The sequence below is a fragment of the Diceros bicornis genome, chromosome 32 (genome assembly GCF_020826845.1).
Source record: "Diceros bicornis minor isolate mBicDic1 chromosome 32, mDicBic1.mat.cur, whole genome shotgun sequence".
NCBI classification, from domain to species: Eukaryota; Metazoa; Chordata; class Mammalia; order Perissodactyla; family Rhinocerotidae; genus Diceros; species Diceros bicornis.
Window position 1 is genome coordinate 1271960 of NC_080771.1, and position 25840 is coordinate 1297799.

General features: G+C 37.4%; 1 protein-coding gene across 5 annotated transcripts in view; it reads right to left on the reverse strand.

Annotated features, from left to right (window-relative positions):
- ITFG1 (integrin alpha FG-GAP repeat containing 1) overlaps positions 1-25840 on the reverse strand; it is a 259186-nt gene that overhangs the window by 186878 nt on the left and 46468 nt on the right. For all 5 annotated transcript variants that reach the window (XR_009216412.1, XM_058527742.1, XM_058527744.1 and 2 more), the window contains exon 7: positions 1540-1601. Coding sequence is in view for 4 of the 5 variants with exons in the window: in XM_058527742.1 (XP_058383725.1) it covers positions 1540-1601 (62 nt within the window). In the remaining variant the exon portion in view is untranslated. The remainder of the gene's footprint in view (positions 1-1539; positions 1602-25840) is intronic.

The following is a 25840-nucleotide window of genomic DNA, read 5'->3' on the forward strand; positions in this document are numbered from 1 at the left end:
TGTAACTCTGAACGACCTCTGACAAACTAACCCAGCTGGATGTGCACCCTCCAGGAGACCTACCTGCTCTGTAGATTTTACGACCCCTGCTTGTGCACCTACCTCCCAGCTGCGATAAGATAATGACTTCGTTCTTTTGAGTTCCTTAGGAATGTGATGACCCCCGAAAAGAGAGTCTATGCTGATAGTCATCATTAATGAAAACTGAAAGATCTGGTGTGGCACTCCAGTGTGTAACACCAGAAGGTGAACATTCCTAACCCCCTCCCCTATAACCCACCAGCCTATATAACTGCTGTAAGATTTTTGTGCCCCCTTAAGGTGATTATTTTTGGACATTAGTCGGCCATCTTCCCTCTTGCTAGCAAGCTGTAATAAAAAGTCTTTTCTTTCCTACCACCTTGCCTCTTGACTATTGGCATTTCTTGCGGCAAGCAGACCAACTCCCTTCTCAGGCAGTAACATCAAGAGATCTAAAACTAAAATTTGGTAAGTGTCCACTGTGTGCCAGGCACTTTACCCACATCGCTTCATTTAAGCTTCAGAAACATTCTACGGGGCTGGCCCAGTGGCGCAGATGGTTAAGTGCGCGTGCTCCGCTGCGGCGGCCCGGGGTTCACGGGTTCGGATCCTGGGTGCACACCGACGTACTGCTTGGCAAGCCATGCTGTGGCAGCACCTCACATAAAGTAGAGGAAGATGGGCATGGATGTTAGCCCAGGGCCAGTCATCCTCAGCAAAAAAAAGAGGAGGATTAGCAGATGTTAGCTCAGGGCCGATCTTCCTCACAAAACAAAACAAAAAAGAAACATTCTATGAAGTGCACACTCTTACATCTGTTTTCCCATGTGAGGAAAGTAAGGCTTAATACTTGACCATTACTTGATGAATGTCACTCAGTAGGCCAATATGACCTGTCCTCAAATCCTGTCCTCTATTGTGTACTCTGAAATTCAACTTTAAGATTTCAAGTGGTCTGTTCTTCACTAAGTAATGTTTCATAATCTACATTAAGCTAAAAATTAAATAAAATAAAATCATGACATCAGTTTGGGAATCTTCTACTTGCAATTAAAAAAAACATATTGGCAAAGACTCCTTAATTTTGGTCAAGTTGGTAGTGACTTTAGTGTCTGTTGTTCTTATTTTTTTATATAAGCCTGAAGTCAAGGAAAAACATTAGTCTTTTTAAAAAAGTTTTCTTCAATAAACCATCATGCTGACAAATTAAATGACAGTAATCTCTCTCAACAGCTGACAGCCTAGCAGGGGCCCTGTTAACATGCGCATTAGGGCAGACTGATTGGTTTAATTGGCAGTCGTGCCTAAAAACCTGCAGAGGAATTGATGCTGAATGAATCATTTTCTTCAGCAATATTCAGCAGTTTGAATGCAGCAATGCAACCAAAGATTCTTAAAGTTGTTCTATTTATTATTATAACCAACCGACCAAGTGATTACTTTCATTTTATTTTCTAAAATTGTGTGCGTTTACTGAAAGCCATCATTTAAAAATGCTTCAAAGGAAAGATTTCTTACCAAATTTTCCCATATCTCAAACTGGACGGTACTGGAGGCAGACACTGTCGTGAGGAATAAATCTAGAAGGAAAATGACAGAATTTTAAGTCTTGTTACTGATGTATACATTTAAAAAGAGGAAGAAATGCAATACATAAAAATAGTTATTAATATAGTTGTATTTAAACATATTTTAAATTATATTTTAACAAGCTTAATGCCATCAAAGAAAAAACAGCAGATGATCCTGTATTAGTACAATGAAGGAAAATGTATTTAAAGGGAGCATTTGGTATTAGTCTTTCAAAAGCATTCTTTATTTTTAAGAACAGTTACGTATACCACTTTTTTATCTTAGACATTTTTATTCTAAGGTACAGTATACTTTTTAAAAAGATATCCTAATTATAAACACGTTTTGCTTTCTCACCCTAGGAGCAACAGTTACCTATATATCAAAGTCAAGTTTCAGCATAATTTTAAATCACAGCACTACAGCATCCAGAATCTTTAGCACTCATGTTAAATGAACAAGTTATATTTCAAATTTTGAGTTGCAGAAGAATTGTCTTTATATATTCCAAATAAAGTCTGTTTTATTGAAAAGTGCAAGAATTTTAATAAAATTTTTTGAAAAACAATAGGTTGACAGTCAAATCAAACATCCTATTAATGCAAAGGCCAGGTGAACTGCAAATCTTATTCTAGCAGCAGCATTTATTATTTTTGCACAATGGCAATTTTACTTAGTGAATATATAATTTTAAAATGGTGAGTTAAGTCATAGGAATATGAAAAAGACATTATTCTTTTGTGCTTTAAAAAAATGGAAATTATTCAGAGTGTTGTGAAGACCATGACTATTTTAAAGAAAAGAGTTTTTTCTCCCCATTAAATATGTTTAGAAACCTATCATCCACAGTTCAATGTGTTTTCTGTAAAGGTTTCATATGAATTTAGTGAAGCTAATTTATGTAATAATTATAATAATAAATATTTTCATGGAATCCCCAGAAAGCTAAGCAATTTGTTCACTTTTATAATTAGCAGAACTCAAAACTCCTGACTGAGTAGGTGGAACCACTCTTTATGTCAATGTACAAATATCTCTGCATTTGTTTTCCCTGCACTAAGGATACTTTGCCTATAGATATAGACATGTAGTCTTTTACGAAGACAATTTCCTTACTCTGGCAAATAAACATTCCCGATGAAGCGTTTACTTCCATACTCAACTAGGAAAACTCCCAAATAATATCCGAGATTGTGTGAGGCTGCACCTACAGCCCATTCCTCTCCTTCTTCCATATATTCTCCACATTGCCATCAGCATGATTAAAAACAACAGTGCAAATCTGATCTCATTCCTTCTCTCCTAGGATCTCTTCTCCTCAAGAGAAGGCTTACCTACCTACCTGCGTTTCCAGGCTGATTTCCTGCTTCTCTCACAAGAAACTTACTCTGTGTGGTATCCTTTTGCCTCACAGCACCTGGTGAACTAATTCTTCAAAATTAGCTCAAATGTCCCCATCCTTCCCTCCATTGTTATTCCATTATGTTATCTCTATCACTGCAATTATTACATATACCATGATATTCTGGTTTCACATCAGTCTTCTCTGAGCTTCTTGAAGGGAGGAGTTACGCCTAATTGATTTTTATATCTTTGTGGTTCATATGTGCTTGAAAATAGTATGTGTTCAAATGACTGCTGAATAACTAAATGACACCAGGCTATATACGTACTGTGGTTTCTGCAAATTTGCTTGAACTGTCTAAAAATAGTTAATCTATAGCATCTTTAAATGGAGTCTATGGAAAAGAAGGGTCTTATGTTAAAGCATTTCATTAAAAATAAGTATGACTGATCACAGTGACTACTGTATTAAGCATGTTTAAAAGCTGTTACCTTTATATATTACCTGAAAATGTGGATAATCAGCATAAGAAAATGATAAGAGATTAATAGCCAAAGGGATTTCTAAGAATCACTGAGAGCCACGTCAATGTAAGCTCTGAGCTATTTGAAAGAAGCAAAATCCAGAAAAGGGGCAATTATACTATTATATAATATAACAGGTGAATTTGTTCAAACTGAAAACATTACATTGTTGAAATTCTTAACCCATTTGAGAATAAATGAGGAGGCATCTTTCCAACAAGGGATCAAAGGCTCACTGCCTTGATAAGCCAGTTAGCTTCGTGGATTTGGAAGAGCTCTTCTGTTACCACAAATGACCAAGCAGGGACAGTTAGAGGGGAGTGGTGGATGGCTACCAGCAATCTATCACCATTCCTGGAAAAACACCACAAAATATTTTTTTCTCTTGGTGCTGCATTAGTCTCTGTATATTTGCATAAAAGGTGATAAATTATGAGCTTCCTATTGTTTCATTCATATTTAGAAAATTTAAGAACTATAACACACAATGTTTTCTGATTCTATTTTCATAGCTTCACTAGCTATTTATTAAGACTTTGAAAAACAGTAAAGTGAGATGAGAGATTGGAAGTACCTTGTAAAAGTAAAAAAATTTCATTTCACTACTCAATTATGTAAAGAGGTTATAGAAAAATAAATGATTCATTATGTAGAGAAATAAAAAGAGACAACTAATTATTAACTATTCGATATGAAGAATCATGCCTCAGCCTTTGAATGAAATAACTAGAAAAAAATTATAGTCAACACAGCAATAAAGTTCTCACCCTCCCACATGGTTAAGAGTAATTCACACAAAAAAATTAAAGGAAATGTACTCAATGAAACTGTAACGGATGCTGTGACATGCCACCCAGATCCCCTCTTAGGAGTGAAGGACTTATTCCCTCAGCTGCTGGAAATGCTGCTGCCAGACAGCCCTAGTAGTCAGCCCTTTCTGGAACAGCCTTGGCTGAAAAGAGCTACCTTGCCAAAGGTCACATCCCTTTCTGCGCTAGCCTGCATTCAATAACTATTCAGTTCAGAGGAATACAGGCTAGATCCCCTCAGCACAACTCAGGACCACGCTGCAGAGCCATTCCACGTTCAGAGGTCCCAGGGTCAGTTGAGGCTTTTAGTGACACTGAATCATAGTCCAACTCTGCTTTCTTCTCTTCCCTTCCAGTGGTATTGACTATAAGAGCACTCCCTAAAACTAAACTTCTTGCATACTAAGCTCCACCTCCGAGACTGCTTCCCAGGGAACCCAGTCTAACAACAGTTGACACCAAAGTGATTGGAAAAAGCAGACACTAAGATTTTGGAGTTGGATCACCTAACATGGGGCTGGCAATAAGGATTCCTTCCCTGGGGGTAAGCAGTGCACAGAGAGCCACACGATCTTTTACTGGTGCTATCTTGGGATAGTATTCTGGTGGAAGAGAAGGCACTAGTGGATGTGATTTTAGGCTTTTTGAGACATATAAGGTAAACACTAACTATAAGGACAGTGGAATTAGATGGCTATGGCTAAGCTCAATACAGGAAAGTCACACAGGCTACACATGATTGATCAGAAATTAACAGCTAAGCATGAAAGCCAGAGGGCCTCTTAGGTGTCACATAAAGAAGTTCTCATCTCCTGCAGCAGGAGAGCAAGGAAAGCTGAGGATCACGACCAGGACATAATAATGGTTAAGAGTAGAAGAGCTCCCAAGAAGGTTAAATTCTCAACCTAAGTAGGTCTGCTGTGCCAAGGTTAGGGCCCTAGTGGGGAAAGAAGGATACTTCACCCATGGGATAGGAACATCTGGGTGATGAACCTGAAAATCTTGAATCCTCAGATTCACTTGAACCTTCAGAGCCTGCAGAAGAGGCCCACTCTTCACTGTTAAAGGCTGGTGTTTGCTCCTGCTGGAGGATGATGGAGAAGTGTCTGCCCCCATTAGGCAACATGCTTCCCACTTCCTACAGTCTGCCCCACCTTCTCTCCTGGACACTAGGCCAAAAAGTGGGGTTAAGTTACAAGATAACCTGGCCAGGAATGTGATGGACATGTAGAGGAAAAAGGAACTATAGCTTGAATTAAGTCCAGGACCTAGCTAACATGTACTGGCAGGAGCCAGGAGAGTATGCATGAGACTATATTCTGGAGAGCCTGATCAAGGCACAGGGTGAGGGGCAGGGTAGGAAAGATGGGGTACAGGGTGGGGCAGAATAAAGAGTTGGGGGCAAGGTGATTACACTGGACCCCTTCCACCCTAGAAGTGGCAGCAATTCATTTTATAGGAGTAGACACATATTCTGGATATGGGTTTGTCTTTCCTGTCTTGAAAGCTAATTTTAAAAATGCTAATAGAAAAAATATGATGATAGCTGAAACAATATGATGATAGCTGACATCACTGGTATTCCCTTGAAGAAATAATCCTTAACAAAAGATCACATCATGAGTTAGTAAAAAATTCAGGATATAAACCCTAAACTCAATTAAATCCTTTTTCATTAGAATTTCTAATATTAAGTGTGTACAAAAACATTAAATGGTTTATGCTTCAATTATTTCCATTCATAGCTTGAAAGGATTAAGATAATGCCTTTTAACTGTTGCCAAGTGCAGTACAGCCTTCTCTTCAAATGAAGAGCCCTCTGGTTAAAGCTGGCATCAAAAGGAAGCTTTAGGAGTTTTAGAAACTTAAATTGGAAGTCTGACTATGTGAACTAAACCATGTCAGGAAAAACCAAAACAAAGTTTTATGATTATGATCAAAGTTTAAAGTTTAATGATAATGGGCACCTAACACCCTTTTGAGATACTATGATATGAAGAAAGATGCTAAATATTGTGATTTCTGGCACTGTATCCTATTGGTGTGAAGTCTCAATATTTTAAGAAAAATATTCTGATGGAAATTTTTAAAAAGCATTCATAATGTCATTTAGAGTTCCTGCATGAAGAAATTCTTAAATGATGATAGTCACTATATTTCCAAAGGAGTACTATGGTTCATTTTGGAAAAATACAGTTAATAAAACATTTGTAGTATTTTCTGGAAGCTATAGACATTTCCAGAAAGAATGGTTCAAAGCAGTATCATAGTCTGTACTGTTTCTATGCTTTAGCCAGGAGGAGATGTCAAGTTCATGTTTACATCTGTTCTATAGTACTGTCCAGTTTTTCTTAGGCCCGGTTATATTAGCGAAAGGGCAGCATTAGAGTATAAAATAAAAATATTTTTCACCTGCTTCCATTTGTTCATAAAAAGTACACTGAAGGCCATATGACTGCTGAAATCATTAAGATAAACCAACTAATGCCAACAACTCTTCCCTTCGCAGCAGTAGTTTAATTGCATTCTGTAGCTCAGAGGCCATCAACTCAAACTCTGTAAGGCATGAGGCCCTAACTTAAATAAGTTAAGAGGTCCTGGTACAACCAAGAGGATCAAATAGCAAAAGGGCACAGGGCACAGAAACTGACTAAGGGTCTCAGGATGGATGAGACAAGAGGAAGTAGGGGACTCAGATGAACCAAAAATAGCCCATGACTGACCAAAGAGGACAGCAACTAATTAGCTCCAGGCAATCACTGTTGTTATGGAAATATGATTTTTTCAATGTGAAAAACCATATTTTAAAAATATCGAAATCTAATTCAAAATATTTTAAGCAGTATGGGTAAAAAAAAAAAATTTAAAAAACACATCTGCAGACTCAATTTGAGCCACAGGTATCAGACTGAAACCTCTGATAGATTACTGTTTTGGTTACATGTTTGTTTGCAGAGAGCCAACTCTACTTTCCACATTCTCAATATCCAATAATACTGCCAAATAATACTAATTTTGCAAGATGATATGAGGAACTTGTTTGAATGAGTCCCCATTCACAAGCAAGATACTATTCTTAGGAAGAAGTCTAAATTTCTAGGAATCATTTTAAAATTTCACTATGTAAGTTCATAACCTTCTATCTAGATTTCCCTTCCCTTTCTTTCTCTCTGTCCCGGAACATTGGGGCCCAAATGAAGACTCACTAGGCTTAGCAGAGAGCTCTGACTACCTCTGACTTAATAGAGTGTACACAAGCCACAGAGAGACTCAGACACCATACTCTGTGACAAAGGCACACATTATTCTAAGACTGAAAGCTCTTAATGCTGGGTAAACAGTAAACCTGCTCCCAGCCTGCCTTCCCTCATTAACAAAATCATTATCAGAAGCACTTTTGTTGTAAGAAAACAAAAGGTTGGATTTATTTATTTTAGATTGTGTATGTACACGAAAATCTCAGGTGAAAACAATAAACTCCAGGTAATAGGCTGCTGGCAGCAAATGATGATGGGAGCCTAACTGTCCTGAAGTTGAATGTTTAAGGGCATTATAATTTTCATTTGAGGAGGATTATTAACAAACGAGGAAAAGATACATTTAAATTACTACATTTTTATCACAGGGAATTTATTTTTCATAACTTGTAAATTGAATTTTTAAGAGAAATGTAATGAAGGTAATTATTGTAAGTTAATGATCTTCAAAGACTACAATATTTTGAACTCTACTGTTATATGTATATCTCAATTGAAGTTATATTTCCTCTAATCCCATGAGATTAGGGTCTTAAGGAATCTGAGACAGTTTGCAGTTTTAATATTTTCAATCTTGTAATGTTTCTATGGGTTAACAGACATTATAATTCAAAATTCCAATATGAGAAGACCCTCTATCTTCTAGAATAGTCCTCTATGTTCCAGAAGGTAAAGAATTCATTAGAGATGATAATACTTAATGATAGAAAGAACTGGAGAACAGGAACTTGGCATTAATCATCACTAAGATTTTCAGATTTTCCATCAACTCGCATTATAGTAAATTTACTTAAATGAAGGTTTTATAATACCAATTTTAGAACCGTATTCGGGTTGATGTTTTTTCTAAGGGCAATGAAGTCAGTCTGTATCCATTTGGTTTATATAATAAAGCTTCCATTAGTGCCTTCATTAGTCCCTTTCCATTGGTCTCTTACATGCCAAAATCTGATCGTTTCTTACCATGTTCACTTAGATCTCATTTACAAATTTATAAAGACGTCATACTTGCTAATTGTTCAACAGCTGCCTACACAAGCACTACTGTCAAAAAATGGTTCTTTTGGAAGGTGAAACATGGCATGTTGGATGTCTGAGTACTTATTTTCTTTGAATGAAAAGATTGTGTGTTAGTCTATACTGATGTTAAAGGACTTTCCCCCCAAATGTCTCTCTCATGTATTTCTGTCTCCTGATTTGTTTCGTTTCTAATAGAATTCTTAATTTTTACTACATCACGGGCTCCTACTCAGGGGGTTTGAGTTAGAGAAGAAACCTCAATTTTGCTCACAAAAATTGTGGCTAGACATTTAAAATCAAACTCATCCTGAAAGCAATTTATTTCTTAAGTGGCACGATTCAATCAAGGTGATGAATACTCTAAAATTTATGAGTAGAAGCGGTCCATCTCTCTGATAACTGCTATGTCAGAATGAAATGCAGAACACAATACATATGGTCAGCAAAGTTTAGCAGATTATTCCTCTTCTAAATCCACGGGCAAGACAGATTATTCCTCTTCTAAATCCACGGGCAAGACAGTTAAATACACAAAATGAGTTATTTGCAATGATTTAAACTCATAGTCACTCAAAAACAAACCTCTAATAATAGGCAGTTTTACGCCATCCAGTCTAGAAACTTCTGATTTGTGTACTATCTTCTCTTTTTAACTGGTCTCATTTTCCTTTCTAACACCAGAGAAGAACTTTCTGCAGACTAGAGTAACAGTGGCCTTAATGAGATAATCTTTCTATACAGTTTCTATGCATCATTTCTGGAACATACTGGAAGGGAACATTTTTGCTAAATCTAGAGCAGTGAAGTGATAAAATGCTTGAAATGTAATAAATTCCAATAATTTGGAAAAAGTAAATCAAAGCATTAACCTCTATGGGCTTCATTTCCTTGCCTATAAAATGATCTGGTTAGACTAACTGATCTTTAAGATTTCTGTCATACATATCCACCCACTCATTCAACATCTTTTAAGCACCTGCTATGTGCTTGGCACTCAATTAGGTATTAGATAAACAGAAACGAGGTGTGCTCCTGGCCTTTGAGGAACTTTTTGTCTCTGGAGAAGAGATGTGGACACAGACTGATAACACGTGGCAATGGCTCTGCTAGAATTACAAACATGTGTGATGGGAACCGAGTTGGCAGAGGTATTCACTGCTTGGGTGAATTTGGGGAGAACTTCACTGAGAAAGTGACATTTGTTCTGGTCAGAAACTTAACAGATGATTAGTTTTAGAAGTTATGCTACTTACATCAGTGAAATGCTAACACTACCAACACGACATTTTATAGTACACAAAGTTCTTTATACACAAACTAAGTTAAAACCAAACAATCAGATCATTAAGAAACTTCAACTTGGAGCAACTTATTAAAATAATAAGACATACTCATGGCCTCTAACTCATTCAAAAACAAATATTAGGTAAAGCTTATCTTATTAATGTAATATACACAGTAAGTATGCTTGACAATTACAAAAATTGCTCAAATGCCTCTTCCAGCTGTACAAAATCTGAGGTTAATGATAATTCTGAAAAGTAAATAATTTCCCCAAATTACAGAATTTGATTAAAGTAGTCTCTAAACTTTACATGTGAAATTATGAATATATTTCTCTTGAAGCAGAAACAGGTACAGTAGTGATTAAATATGAAAATCAAGTGTATATTAAATGCATTAAAGCTTCCTTTCACATAGCTACATGAAATAATTTAAGAAACTTAACGTTAACTCCAAAAGTACATCTTTAACGATAACGGAAAGTACATAGACAGTTGTAATGCAAATAGTAAACAATACAGTGAGCAGTGAGCCTCTAATTAATCTTCTTTTAACTCCATCTTCTCTTCTCTGTTGTAACAGTAGAATACTATTTATAGGTCATGTTAAGAGTGCTCACTTCACAAAGAAGAGATTTAACCTTTCTTTTTTAATGTAACGAGAATCAAATTTCATCATTTAAAACTGAAAACCTAGTGGAGTGACGTCAGCATCATGGTGGAGTGTGCTCTTCCCTCAGTCTCTGCCCCCATGATACAATAAAAAGGACATTCGTAAACCAACAGAGGACATTCACACAACACAACAGACGTCTGAGAGATCCAGGAGGTCATACGTCTGAAGGTAGGGGTGCTGGACTGCCCTGGGAGGCAGTGCAAGGAGGTAAGCAGATCTCCTCTCCCTCCTGAGTGGCAGTGATCTAGGGTGTGGAACCTCACATGGCAGCTGGCACTCGACTCTGAGAGGAGAAGGGGGAAAGCGCAGCCTTCCATGGGAATGCTCTTGCTCTCGGAGTTGCCTCTCAGCCCATGGGAATGCTTCCACTGAGGCAGCTAAGCAATCATGGGGGTGTCCCCACCAAGTCGAGCAGCCCAGGCGGGCAGAGAGTGAGTGCAGAGTGGAAGTGCGCAGGATAGTGCATGCAAAAGAAAGTGTCCCTCCCCCTCTCCCGCCTGGCATACCAGCTCTGCTGGTTGGCCAGAGCAGTGGATCCCTGCCAGAGCTCCTGCATACCTGCATGTATAAAGCAGTGGCAGCCAGCGGGCAAACACAGACAGGCCCTGTTGGCACAGCTCCCAACAGATAGGCACAACTGCCAGGGGTCACAGCAGGCTGAGAAAACACAGCTCCTGCCCCACCCAGTAGTGGCAGGTGGAATCCGCAACCAGATACTACCACGATGCAACGGCACAAGTCCACCCCATCAGATAGTGTGAAGAAATATATTAACACTCCAGAACAGAAGGAAATGACAAGCACCCAGAAACCAATCCTGAAGTCACAGTAATTTACAATCTAAATAACAGGGAATTCAAAATGGTTACCATAAAGAAACTCAATGAGTTACAAGAAAACTCAGACAGTTCAATAAAATCAGGAATAAAATTAATGAACAGAGGGAATTCTTCACAAAAGAGACTGAAACTATAAAAAATCCAATCAGAAACGTTGGAGATAAAAACACAATGAATGAGAAAAAGAAGAATCTGGAATCCTTAAAAAAAGAGCTGATATTATGGAGGACAGAATTAGTAACCTGAAGGACAGAAATACAGAAATGCTTCAGATGGAGGAGGAGAGAGAACTAAGACTAAAAAAATATGAATAAATTCTCCAACAAATATCTGACTCAATTAGGAAATGCAACTAAGGATTATACGTATTCCAGAGGGAGAAGAGAGAAAGAAAGGATTATACGTACTCCAGAGGGAGAAGAGAGAAAGAAAGGAGAAGAGAGCTTGTCCAAAGAAATAATAGTTGAGAACTTCCCAAATCTGGGGAAGGAGCTGGAATTACATGTAAATGAAGCCAATAGAACTCCTAATTACATCAATGTAAAATGACCTTCTCCAAGGCCTATATTAGTAAAACTGGCAAAAGTCAATGATAAAGCTGAAAACCTAATTAAAACACTGTACCAAAAATAAGAAAGCAATGGCTTGTTAAGCCAGATAGGAAAGTTCTAAGGATCTTTTGTAAATTTATCATATTGAATTTATGGAATAATCTCTAACATGGCAGAATAATCCCATGTAGCATCCATTATAAATATTTATCCTGAAAAAGCCCCATCAGAAAGAGTGAACAATAAAATTCAAGGCCATAGGCTTAAACAAAAGCCACCATGTGGCATTATGATGGACTACTTTTAGGTTTGCAAATGCCAACTAAACGCAAAAGTTCCAGCAACGAACGGCAAGGTGAGGAGCTAGCGCTGCAGACCTACTCCCCCCAGCAAAACAAACATAACTGGGGAAAATCATTTTTAAAAAAACCCACCATTTAAAGTCTATGGAAATTGTTCCTAGAGCCTATAGCAAATGAAGAAACATTTTACTTAAGAAAATATACTAAAACTCAGTAAGAATCGTGAGAGTCTGTGGCATCTGAACCACGATCAGCTCTCTTCCCTTCCTCTCCTAGCTCAGTGCGATGGAAACTCTGCTGCAGACAGGTGTAGCCAAAAACACAGGGCTCCCTTTCTCCCCAGCTACCAATCAAGCTATTCCTCTAGACCAATTTATTACTCTAATGTAATCAAGGTTTATATATTCCTGGGAGTGGGAGGCACCAGCATTTCTGATCTCCCCCAGCAATGTGTTGCAGAGGCTAAATTCCAAGAGAATGTAACCGAGAGGTCAGGGAATCCCTTCTTCAAGTCTGCCCCCACTCATAGGGTGGGCAATTAACATCAGGCACAACACACTCAAAATATTGGGGCTCTGATTACCTGCACCCCAGCTCATTTGTAGGCTGTTGGTTCTTGCTGGACAGGCAAGCCAAGAGGATCAGAAGCTACCCCTCTCACCCTGCACTCTGCTCCTAAAGCAGATGTGTCACTTAGAGGAGTACATCATTATCCTGGCTCCCAACTCAGGAGCCATGGCTCAGACATTTTGCTCAAGAAGAGAGGCAGGCTCCAAAGCTCTTATCTAAGAAACTGAATTCATTTGAAACAGAAAGGGAGGAAGTTCAAGCCTAAGGGCACACTCAAAACCAATGGAGGGAAAGCAATTAAGAGGAAGCTGTCAGCTTCATGAAAGAAACAACCTAAATCACAGACCAGACACCTTACCAGAGAGGACTAGGGAAAGAAGAAATAAGATGAGCCTTCCTGGGGTCTGCACAACCTAAAACACTGACCTAAAAAACTAACCTGCAAAGGAATCTGAACTTAATTATATCAGACTATGGAGCAATTTATGCCCCAAGGTATTGTTAAAAATAATAGAGCAATCAGCTGGTGATTAGTGGTGCCTAACAGCTGAGTGTGATCAGGGAAAGAGACAGAGAGCCTTGCTAAAACCACTGTTATCCTAGGGTGACTATGCACATGTCTAAAGATGTAGCCTCTGAGGAGCAATATCAGCCAACCAGTCAAGGGAAAAGACAAAACAATATATAAAGAAAAGCAGAGCTAGAAAAGTGGTGGCACTGGCACTGTCATTTTAGGATAACTGGAGCTTAGATGCTCAGGAAGAAATAAGGAAAGTTATCTGGTCCCCCAAGTTTCCTGGATATCTAACAACAGCCAAGGACACATCCACCTAATGCATTTGCTCCTTTTCTGACTACATCACACTTGAGGGTGCCTGAGCTTCTATTCCTCTAGTAAAAGTAGATAACTAGTAGTATAATGATATGCAGCATGCACAATACATCATCCAAGGGGCTGTACTGGTGTTGAAGTGTTCGGGGAGTTCAAGAGAGGGTCCCTGGTAGACTGGAGAGATCCTACAAGAATAAGTGGCAGAGAGATAACAGGCAAATTTGGCTTTTATACAGTGCTTTCAGGATTGATCTTTTTCAGTTTTTTCACAGTTAAGAGTGACTTTAGGGGAGAGGATTCTGGGAAGATAGTGGAGTAGGAAGCACCAAGAATCTGTCTCCCTATCAACACAACAATTGCACTGGCAGAATCTGTCTGATGTAATTATTTTGGAATTCTGTAGTCTATTGAAGGCTTGCAACTTCCAGGGGAAGGTTTGGATAGTAAAGTGCAGTTAATTTTGGTCTATTTCAGCTCTTAGCACAGTATCAGCTACCCATCCCTTACCCTCAGCTCCACGGAAGGCAGCCATGCACATGTTCCTGGAGCAGCACCAACACAGTTTGCAGGAGCCAGGGTAAGCAGAAATGACGTGGTCTTCTAAATATTGGGTATCTGTTCTCTGATCATTGATTGCTCCTTCTGATTACAGAAGTGCAGACAAGGAGGAGGATGGCCATTTTTGTTTTACCTCCCCCATTGTTGTAACCCCCCTTCCTTCCAGCTGAAGTGACTTCTAGGGGATTTAAAGGGTCAGTTCCCTCACCCCCACCATTTGTCTGTTTTTCTTCATTTATGAGCCAGACATCATTAAAGACTAGGACTTTAAAAAGCAACTGTATACATGGAAAAATTAGAAAGTGACTGTGCATGCCAAGGGAAAGGCCCAGGCCCAGAAAAGACCTGAGAAGACCTTAAGTTTACACCTCAGGTGGGTCCTCAGCAGTAGGAGAGCCTACAACAATCAAAATCAATAAACAATAACAAACAGCAAGCCCTGAGCAAGGGAGAGAACATGATTTCAAGAGTTACCACACTATTAGAGTCAAATGTTCAGTGTTCAATAAGAAATCATAATGTATACAAAGAAAAAGGAGAAAAATAAATCAACAGAAACTATCCCTGAAAGACCTGATGGCAGATCTACCAGACAAAACTTTAAAACAAAGCACCTTTAAGATGCTCAAAGAACTAAAGGAAGATGTGCAGAAAGTCAAGAAAATGATATATGAACAAACTGGAAATAGCGATAAAGAGACAGAAAACCTAAAAAGAAATCACAAACAAATTTTGGAGCTAAAAAGTACAACTGAAATGAAAAATTCACTAGAGGAATTCAAAGGCAGATTTGAGAAGGCACAAGAAAAAAAACACAGCAAATGTGAAGATAGGACACTGGAAATTATTGAGTCTGAAAAACAGAGAGACAAAGGATTGAAGAAAAGTAAACAGAGTCTAAGTGACCTGTGGGACACAGTGGGAGTCTTAGAAAGAGAAGAGAGAAAGGGACAGAGAGCATATCTGAGAAACTAATGGCTGACAACTTCCCAAATTTGATGAAAGACATGAATATAAACATCCAAGAAGCTCAATGAAATCCAAAAAAACATGAATTCAAAGAGACCCATACCAAGACATTACAATCAAAACTTACGAAAGACAAAGAAAGAATCTTGAAAGCAATTAATCAAATACAAAGAATGCTCCATAGGATTAAAAGCAGATTTTTTCATCAGATACACTGAAGACCAAAAGGCAGTGGGCCAATATATTCAAAATGCTGTAAGAAAAAGACCTGTCAACCAAGATTTGCTGGATATAGGATTGCAAGAATCCTATATCCAGCAAAATTGTCCTTCAACAGTAAGGGAGGAATTAAGACATTCCCAGATAAAGAAAAGCTGAGGAAGTCTGTGACCAGTAGACCTGCCCGGAAAGAAACGCTCACAGGAGTCTGGCAGGGTGAAATGAAAGGACACTAGACAGTCACTTGAAGCTGTATGATGAAATTAAGATAGAAATAAAGCCAAATACATGGGCAATTATAAAGCTAATATTACTGAAACAGTGGTTTGTAACTCTACTTTTTGTTTTCTACATGATAGAAGAGCATAATATATCATTTAAAAAAATCATTTTTCTAAAAACTAGTATTATCATAACTTTGGTTTCTAACAACATATTTTGTTTTCTACATAATTTAAGAGACTAATGCATTTAAAAGAATTATTAATTTATGATTTTGGTCACACAATGAATAAAGATGTAATTTTGTGACATCAACAACCTAAAGGGGTGGGGACAGAGCAGTAAAGGAGGAGAGTTTTTGTATATTTTTGAAGTTAAGCTGGTATAAATTCAAATTAGAGTTTATAACTTTAGGATGTTAAATGTAATCCCCATGGTAACCACAAAGAAAATAGATAAAGAATATACACAAAAGAAAATGAGAAAGGAATTTAAACATTTCACTACAAAAAGTCAATTAAACACTAACGACAGTAATTTAGGAAATGAAGGACGAAGAGGCTATGACACATAGAAAACAAACAGCAAAATAACAAAAGTCCCTCTTTATCAGTAATTACTTTAAATGTAAAAGATTTAAACTCTCAATCAAGAGGCAGAGATTTGGCAGAATGAATAAAAATACACAACCCAACTACACGCTATCTACAAGAGATTCACTTTAGATCCAAAGTCAAAAATAGACTGAAAGTAAAAAGATACAAAAAGATATTCTATGCAAATAGTAACCAAAACTGAGCAGTGTAGCCACACTAATATCAGACAAAACAGACTTTACATCAAAAAAGGCTACAAGAAACAAAGATGGACATTATCTATAAATAACACCTTCAATACAGCAAGAAGATATAATAATCATAAACATTTATGCACCTAATAACAGAGCAACAAAATGTAAAATAAAATACAAAATATTTCATATTTGAAAATATGAAGTAAAAACCGACAGAATTGAAGGGAGAAACAGACAGTTCTACAATAATAGTTGGAGACTTCAATTCCCCATTATCAGTAATGGACAGAACAAACACACAGACCATAAGTAAGGAAACACAGAACTTAAAAAACAAAATAAACCAACTAGATCTAACCGACATATACAGAACACTTTACCCAACAACAACAGCCTATACATTCTCCTTGTGTTCATGCGGGACTTTCCAGGATAGACCATATGTTATGCCACAAATTAACTCTTTTTAAGATTTAAAAAGATAGATGTCATACAAAGTAACTTCTCTGACCACAATAGGATGAAGTTAGAAATAAACAACAGAATTAAAACTCGAAAATTCAGAAAATTTTGGAAACCAAACAAGAGACTCTTAAAAAAACCAATGGCTCAAAGAAGAAATCACAAGAGAAATTAGAAAATACTTAGAAACAAATGAAAACAAAACCACAACATTACAAAACTTATGGGACACAGCAAAAGCAGTGCTACAGGGGAAATTTTTGGCTATAAATGCTGATATTAAAAAACAAGAATGGGGGACGGCCTGGTGGCGCAAGTGGTTAAGTGTGCGCGCTCCGCTGTGGCGGCCCGGGGTTCGCCGGTTTGGATTCCGGGCGCGCACCGACGCACTGCTTGGCAAGCCATGCTGTGGCGGTGTCCCATATAAAGTGGAGGAAGATGGGCATGGATGTTAGCCCACGGCCAGTCTTCCTCAGCAAAAAGAGGAGGATTGGCAGATGTTAGCTCAGGGCCGATCTTTCTCACACACACACAAAAAAACCAAGAATGATCTGAAACCAATAACCTAAATTTACAACTTAAAGAACTAGAAAAACAAAAACAAACTAAATCCAAAGCTAGCAGAAGGAAGGAAATAGTAAAGATCAGAGTAGAGATAGACAAAATAGAGAATAGAAAAATAATAGAGAACATCAACAAAACCAAAAGTTGGTTCTCTGAAAAGATGAAGAAAATTGACAAACCTTTATCTAAATGGACTAAAATAAAAATAGGGAAGGCACAAATTACTAAAATCAGAAACGATCAGAGAACATTAGTATTGATCTTACAAAAATAAAAAAAAATAAGGGAGTACTATGAACCTAAATCATGAAGAAATATAAAATCTGAGTAGACTATAACTAGTAATAAATTGAAATAAGTAATCCAAAATCTCCCAACAAAGAAAATCTCTACATCTGATGGCTTCATTAGTGAATCCTACTAAACATTTAAAGAAGAACTAATACCAATCCTTCTCAAACTTTTCCAAAAACTCGAAGAGGAAGGAACATTTCCTAACTCATTCTATGAGGCCAGCATTACCCTGATACCAAAACTGGATGAAGACTCTACAAGAAGAAAAACTACAAACCAATATCTCTTATGAACACTGATGGAAAAGTCCTCAAAAAAAAATACTAGCAAAACTGAATTCAGCAGCATACTAAAGAGATTATACACCATGACCAAGTGGGATTTATTCTTGGAATACAAGCATGGTTCAACATATAAAAATTGATCAATATAATATATCACATTAATAGAATGAAGGAAAAAACACATGATCATCTCAATTGATGCAGAAAAAGCATTTGACAAAATTCAATACCATTTCATGACAAAAACACTTAAAAACTAGGAATATAAGGAAACAGCTTCAACATAATAAAAGCTAGATATGAAAAACCCACAGTGAACATCATACTCAATGGTGAAAGGCTGAAAGCTTTTCCCCTAAGACCAAGAATAAAGCATGGATGAGAACTATCACCACTTCTATTCAGCATGGTACTGGAAGTTCTAGCCAGAGCGATTAGGCAAGAAAAAGAAATAAAAGGCATCCAAATTGGAAAGAAAGAAGTAAAATCACCTCTGTTGACAGATGATATGATCTTATATGTAGAAAACCCTAAAGATCCCCAAAAAACCTGTTAGAACTAATAAATGAATTCAGCAAAGTAGCAGGATACAAAATTAACAAGAAAAAATCAGTTGCATTTCTATACACTAACAATGAATGATCCAATAAGGAAATTAAGAAAAGAATTTCATTTAAAATAGAATCAAAAAGAATAAAATACTTAGGAGCTAACTTAATCAAGCAGGTGAAAAACATGTACAATAAAAACTACAAAACACTGCTGAAAGAAATCATTAAGAAGACATAAATAAAGAGAAACACATTCCACGTTGATGGATTAGAAGACACTATTATTAAGATGTCAATACCACCCAAAGTGATCTACAGATTCTGTGCAATCTCTATCACAATTCCAATGGCAATTTTTGCAGAAATAGAAAATCCCATCCTAAACTTCATATGAAATCTCAAAGGACTCCAAATAGGCAAAACAATGTTGAAAAAGGACACAGCTGGAGGACTCATACTTCCTGACTTCAAAACTTACTACAAAGCTACAGTAATCAAAACAGTGTGATACTAGCATAAGGACAGACATATCGACCAATGGAAAGAACAGAAAGGCCAGAGATAAACCCTTGTATAAATGGTCAAGTGATTTCTGACAAGGGTGCCAAGACCATTTAATGGGGAAATGACCAGTCTTTTCAACAAGTGGTGCTGAGACAACCGGATATCCAAATGCAAAAGAATGAAAGTTGGACCCTTATCTGACACAATATACAAAAATTAACTCAAAATGAATCTAAGACTTAAATGTAAGAGCCACAAGTATAAAACTCTTATGAGAAAATACAGGGCAAAAGCTTCATGACATTGGATCTGGCAGTGATTTCTTAGGACATCAAAGGCACATACAAAAAAGAAAAAGTAGACAAACTGGACATCATAAATATTGAAATATTTTTCAAAAGACAATATCAACAGAGTAAAAAGGCATCCCATAGAATGGGAGAAAAATATTTGCAAATCATGTATCTGATAAGGGAGTAATATTCCAAACACATAGAAAACTCCTAAAACTCAACAACAACAAAAATCTGATTAAAAAATGGGCAAAGGACTTGAATAAACATTTCTCCAAAGGAAGATATGAAAATGGCCAATAAGTACATAAAAAGATCCTCAACATGACTAAGCATTAGGGAAATGCAAATCAAAACTATAATGAGATACCACCTTACACCCATTAGGATGGCTACTATGAAAAAACCAGAAAATAACAAATGTTGGCAAGTATGGGGAGAAATTGGAAACTTTGTGCACTCTTGGTGGGAATGTAAAATGGTAAAGCTGCTGTGCTGGTGGTTCCTCAAAAAATTAAAAACAGAATTACTATATGATCCAGCAATTCCACTTCTGGGTATATACCCAAAACAACTGAAAGTAGGATCTCCAAGAGATGTTTGTATACCCATGTTCACGGCAGCATTATTCACAATAGCTGAAATGTGGAACCAATCCAGTGTCCATCAATGGATTAATGGATAAGCAAAATGTGGTACATATACAATGGAATATTATTCAGCTTTAAAAAGGAAATTCTGACATATACTACAACATGGATAAACCTTGAGGATATTATGATAAGTGAAATAAGCTAGTCACAAAAAAGGCAAATACTTTATGATTCTACTTCTATGGGGTACTTAGAGTAGTCAAAATCATAGAGATATAAAGTAGAATGGTGGTTGCCAGAGGATGGAGGAAGGGGAAAATCGGGAGTTATTGTTTAATGTGTACAGAGTTTCAGTTTTACAAGATGATAAGAGTTATGGAGAAGGATAGTTGTGATGGTAGAACAACACATTATGAACGTATTTAATACCATTGAACTGTACACTTAAAAATGGTTAGGTGGTAAATTTTACGTTAAGTGTATAAATAAAAAATAAAAATTTAAAAATTCTTGTAGAAAAAAAGAGTGACTTTATGTCTCTATAAATGTAAAGTTAGTCATTAAATACAAGACCTTGGAATTATAACAAACTTCATCAAACATTTGGCTGTTTTATGTTTTGAGGATTAATAAAATCACAGGAAGTCATAACGCATTAACAGGTCAGTGTCATTTAAAATATACAGCTTTTAATTTAAGTCTATTTAGGTACATTGAGTTCTCAATTACGAAAATAGATTAGGACTCATCCTTTGGGATATTAAACATTTTATATACTTTGGTATGTACACTGGAATTACCATTTATTCTAAGAGTAATACTAGAAATGCTTCTGTGAGCAATGGAACAGGATTTACTCAACAGCAGCAGGTTTTAGGAACTCATTTTATGTTTAGTAGTTCATACTCTAAATTTTTTTGTAAGAGAACCCATTTATTTCTTTCATCTGCATTATATTTCTAACGATCATAAAAAATTAACTCTGGTCTAAGATGATAGGAAAATTTAAAGTTAGATATAACTGAGCTATCTTGCAGATATATTCTGTGCTGCTTTTAAGGAAAAAAACTGTGTGTGTGCATGTGTTTGGCATACTGATTATCATTACTAAATGGATGGGAAATACTATATACTTTTAAGTCAGCTGATAGCTTGCAACTCTCAGGAGTTAAAAAATACCTCTACCTCAGCTTGCTCTGCCCTCCTGATAGCTTTGTTTTAAAATCTGTTATGACTCACTGACATAAACTAATTCCGCTTTAAAGTGTATTTCAGAAACAAAATTGTATTTCACTTTAGGTAAAGGCCACAGAAATAAAAAGCACACTTTTAAGAATTCTAAGAGAATGCCGTGTCCCAGGCTCTTTGTATTTTCCTAGAGTGGAAGGGCTAAGGCCTCATTACTTGCTAGAAGCACAGTGACAGAGGTTCTTTCAAAAATCAAATTGAAAAAAAAGATGATCTCTTAATTTGTAAAAGGTCCTCCTATAAGCTTTTAGCTCATTTTACCCCACATCGTAATTACTTTGTATTTCTAAACATGGATACTAAAGGGATTCTCAAAAACCTCAAAGCGCCCGACCTCCATGAGTGATATCTGAAATCCCTGGTGCTAAAAGAGAGAAATGAGATCTCCAGTCACGAAAAATTAAAGTTTCTTCTCGCTCCATGATTTCAGCTAGCCTTCAAAAAAACATTAATGGAAAATTAGCCCTCTTGGTTTTTAGGGGAAGTGTAAGAACGGTGCAACTAAATATTTCCTTTTAGACAGTTTTGTTTCGCTGGCCAATATACAATATGAAGTGAGAGTCCGTTATGACTATGGACAATTTCTACTCAGAGAAACGTCAACATTTTGCCAAAACATTTTTAAATGACTTAAGTTAAATGTTAATTTTGTATTCTTCTTAACTGCACCAATGTTATAGTTTCAAGGTCCAGAGCATTTAATGTTAATAGACTTTAAGTTCATAGTAAACCAACTATAATGGGTAGAAACTGACCTAGTTCATGTCGAATACGACTAGATAATAATTCAAACAATTTAAGCTACTTACTGTATATTCATTACATTGGGTATTAAAAATATGATGAGCTACCACAATCACTTAAGTTTATTGGCATAATATGCGCTGCCTGGGGATGCTATAAGCTGTCACTTAGATTAAAAGACATAGCAGGTGCCACATTCTAATTCAGGTGAAGAGCCCAGGCAAACAGGCTTGATTTAAAAGTCTGTATTACAACTTAAACCCATGCAAAGGTAACTAGTAACAGCTGAAGTGTCAACACAATTCCGTTAATTATAGACAAAGATTGAAAGTAATATACATATTTTTTTTTGTGAGGAAGATCAGCCCTGAGCTAACATCCATGCTAATCCTCCTCTTTTTTTGCTGAGGAAGACCGGCCCTGGGCCAACATCTGTGCCTATCTTCCTCCACTTTATGTGGGACGCTGCCACAGCATGGCCTGACAAGCAGTGCGCCTCGGTGCGCGCCTAGGATCCAAACCCAGGCCGCCAGCAGTGGAGCGCGTGCACTTAACCGCTATGCCACGGGGCTGGCCCCGAAAGTAATCTTTAGTGACTAAGAATCACTGTTTGGTGTACATTAATACATGGAAAATACCGTACAATAAAAGCAAAACATGTAATTCTATTTTCATTACTACACAGTCATTAGGAGCTGAGTATCTAAGGTTACCCAAATACTGTTTTAAGACAAAGTTTCCATTCTAGGGTTCTATTAATAATAAAAATACTCAGTTTCCAAATGTCAAAAAAGCTGAGTTTCAAAAACTTCCTTCCATTTATGTAGAAAGTACAATATTATTGCCTTGCGTCTATCATCAGCAGTATGCAATCCTGGATATCAGATTAAGAACACATCTATATTCAGAAAGCAGGAGTGAAGAAATATCAAACCATGCAACATAATCTGCTACTAAATGTCATATCAGTCTCCTGGCAAAAGACTGCCTAATGTTTTAGACACCTGATGACCCAATTTACATCTATTCAGTTATCCAAAGGATATTTCATTACTTTAGTCTCCTTGATAGTAGCAGAAAACACTCAACCCTCCCTTTTTATTTTCTTAAGTTATGGGGGTGGGGAGGGAGGGAGGTCTACATTTGTCTCTGAAGCTACTCGGAGCAAATACATTGCTAAATGCCAAAATAGAACAGGTATAGCTGTTAATGGTTGTTGATTCTGTGCACTGCTTTCTTCTCCAAGGGTAGCAGGAGGGAGGGAGGAAGGAGAGGAGAGAAGGAGAAGAGGAGAAGGGAGTGAGATGGATCACCTGACATATATCAGGATGAGGAAGGAGACTTTAATTTCAAACTGTGACGAAGTGAAGACAAAGTTCAGAAACTATGAGACAGAATAAAATGAAGGTTTGACTTTAGAATGTGAGACTGAGATCAGGAACAGCCTTCCAACTCAATGATTATAACGTGGTTTTCTTGGAGAAAGACTGTCGGTGGCTGGGTTTACCTGGGATTAGAGCCTCTGAGTGTGAGAGAATGAGAGAAGTGTATTTCCAAGAGACTGTCTGTAATGATACACCATGGAAAGGGCGGGAAGTGGAGGATGGAGGGGGTGGACATAAAGTAGCAGAGTCAGTTAGTGGACTAGAGGTCTCAATGAGGTCGAAGAAGTGTTGCAGGGAAGGCACTCCGAGCAGGCAGCCTAGGAGGCCAGGAGGTATTGGTAGACGAGTGGGATATTTGATGAATGAGTTTTGGGGCAGTATATTTTCTGGTACCTACAAGGTACAGGGCGTGAAGTGAGATAGCTGAGGTGAAGCGGTCATGGTGCTGGGCTGGGTCATCTCTGTGGACAATGAAATCATCTAAAATGATGGCAGGAGTTAAACAACTGTCTGGGAGGCGTTATATCTCCAGTAGACTAGAAAACTGGTAGGTGTTAGTAATAAAAAACAAAAAGTGGTTGGTGTAGCTTGGTGGCAGAAGCCTCAAAGGAGTAGGAGACTTGCAGAAAGATAGGACAGAAATAATTTGTAAGTGTAATTTGCCTCCCAAGGGACATCTGGTGATGTCTGGAGACATTTTTGGTTACTACTGGTATTTAGAGGGCAGCAGCCAGGGATACTGCTAAACATCCTACAATGCACATGACAGCTCCCCACAACAAAGAATTATGTAGCTCAAAATGTCAATACTGTCACAGTTGAGAAACTCTGAGGTAGAAGAAATAGCATAAGCAAAGGCATGGCAACGAGGAAAACCAGAGCACGCTCAGGAAAAAGCAAAGAGTAGTTCAGCTGAAGCCTAGGATACCAGCAGGGGATCTCAGGAGACACAGCTGGAAAGGAGGCTAGGGTTATGCTGTGTGCAGGCTAAGGACCTAGCATGTAATTTAGAGGATAAATAGGAGCCACTGAAGGTCCCTGAGCAAAGAAATGACACAAAGGTCATTAAGTTGGGAGGCTTTACATATGATTAGAGCCTTATCAATGATTTGTGTTTTCACTTTACAAGCACTTTTAAGCATGACTTTAATCACTCTTGAATGCTTCATTGATGTCTCATCTCCTTAACAGAACAGTAAGGCCGTGGATGAGAGACATCATGTCCCACAGTTAGAGTAGGCACACACAGTAGGCTAGCCTGAAATTCAGACTTTAAGCTACACTGCTTTTAACAGCACTGCCACACATACCCTTCAACTACTAAAAATAGAGAAAACATAAAAAACTTTAATTTCCTCTCTTCATTCCCAGTGTCTATTTAGAGGTGCTGAGGAACAAAGAAATAGAAGGAAGCATGAGGCAGGAAAACAAAAAAAGCCCTGAATTAATATAAGAAGTATCTAAATATTTCCTGAAAAATTCAGTGCAAATTGTATTGCTCAATTCTGGAAATATTCATGAAAGCTGAAACGTGTGTCACTAAACCTCTTCAATCATTTTAACTCCACCTCTTCAAGAAGGAAATCCTTAACAACTCAAGCTTCTGAATTTGCACCAGTGTTTAGCTGTTCTATAAGTTTGTCTGGCTCACTTCAGTTAGCAGTTACTTTCTGTGATGATGGTAATTTATAAAAGCCTGAATATAACCAAGGCAATCTGTTTCTAAGAAGAAAATATTAACTTGATTCAGGTTGCCTTTTCTGTTCCTCTCTCTGAAAACAAGTTAGACACCAAGCAAGGTCACCAAGTCAATAATGCCCCCAAATAAATCAGATCCTTTCTGACAGGTAAAGAATTTAATCCGCTGGTAGGCATACTGTTCAGAATGATAACCATAATGCCAAAGTGTCACTCATTCCTTCCTCCAGTGTACTAAATGCAGCCCTAGTGACATTAAAGATCTAACACTATTTCAAGGATGCTCTTTCTATACGTAGGGAAAACTTATTCACCAGAAAATGTTTAGTTAACATTAATCAGAGAGAGAAGCCCAATTCTCTAAACTACATGCATGGATCAGACGAGATAAAACTCACGATGGGAAGAACTTTCCAGATCAGGAAGGAGAGACAGCCTCTTCCCTGTTCTTTGAATCAGCTCGGATAAGTGTTTCCCTCTCTTCACAGCTCAAATTTTGAGGGCTAGGACTACAGACGGCAAGGGTATAAGAAACGTTACAAGGTGCAAGTAAATTAATTGGTATCATATCTTAATAGATAATTCAGTGGAAATGAGACGAAGGGTAAATGGAGCAATACTGTAAAGTGAATTTTAACAGAGAGCCACATTTTATTTTCCTTCTTTAAGAAAAAACACTTGAAGTGACATACTTTAGTAGACAGTAGTTTCCATCAGAAAAAGTTCAGAAACCTCACATTCTTTCCATCTGTTATCAGCTATAATAAAGCTTCCCTTCTATTTCATGCAGTATACATTCATAAAGTACATTTTTAATATACTGTAGTTAGGCTCACAGTTCCCTAAACAAGTAAAGAT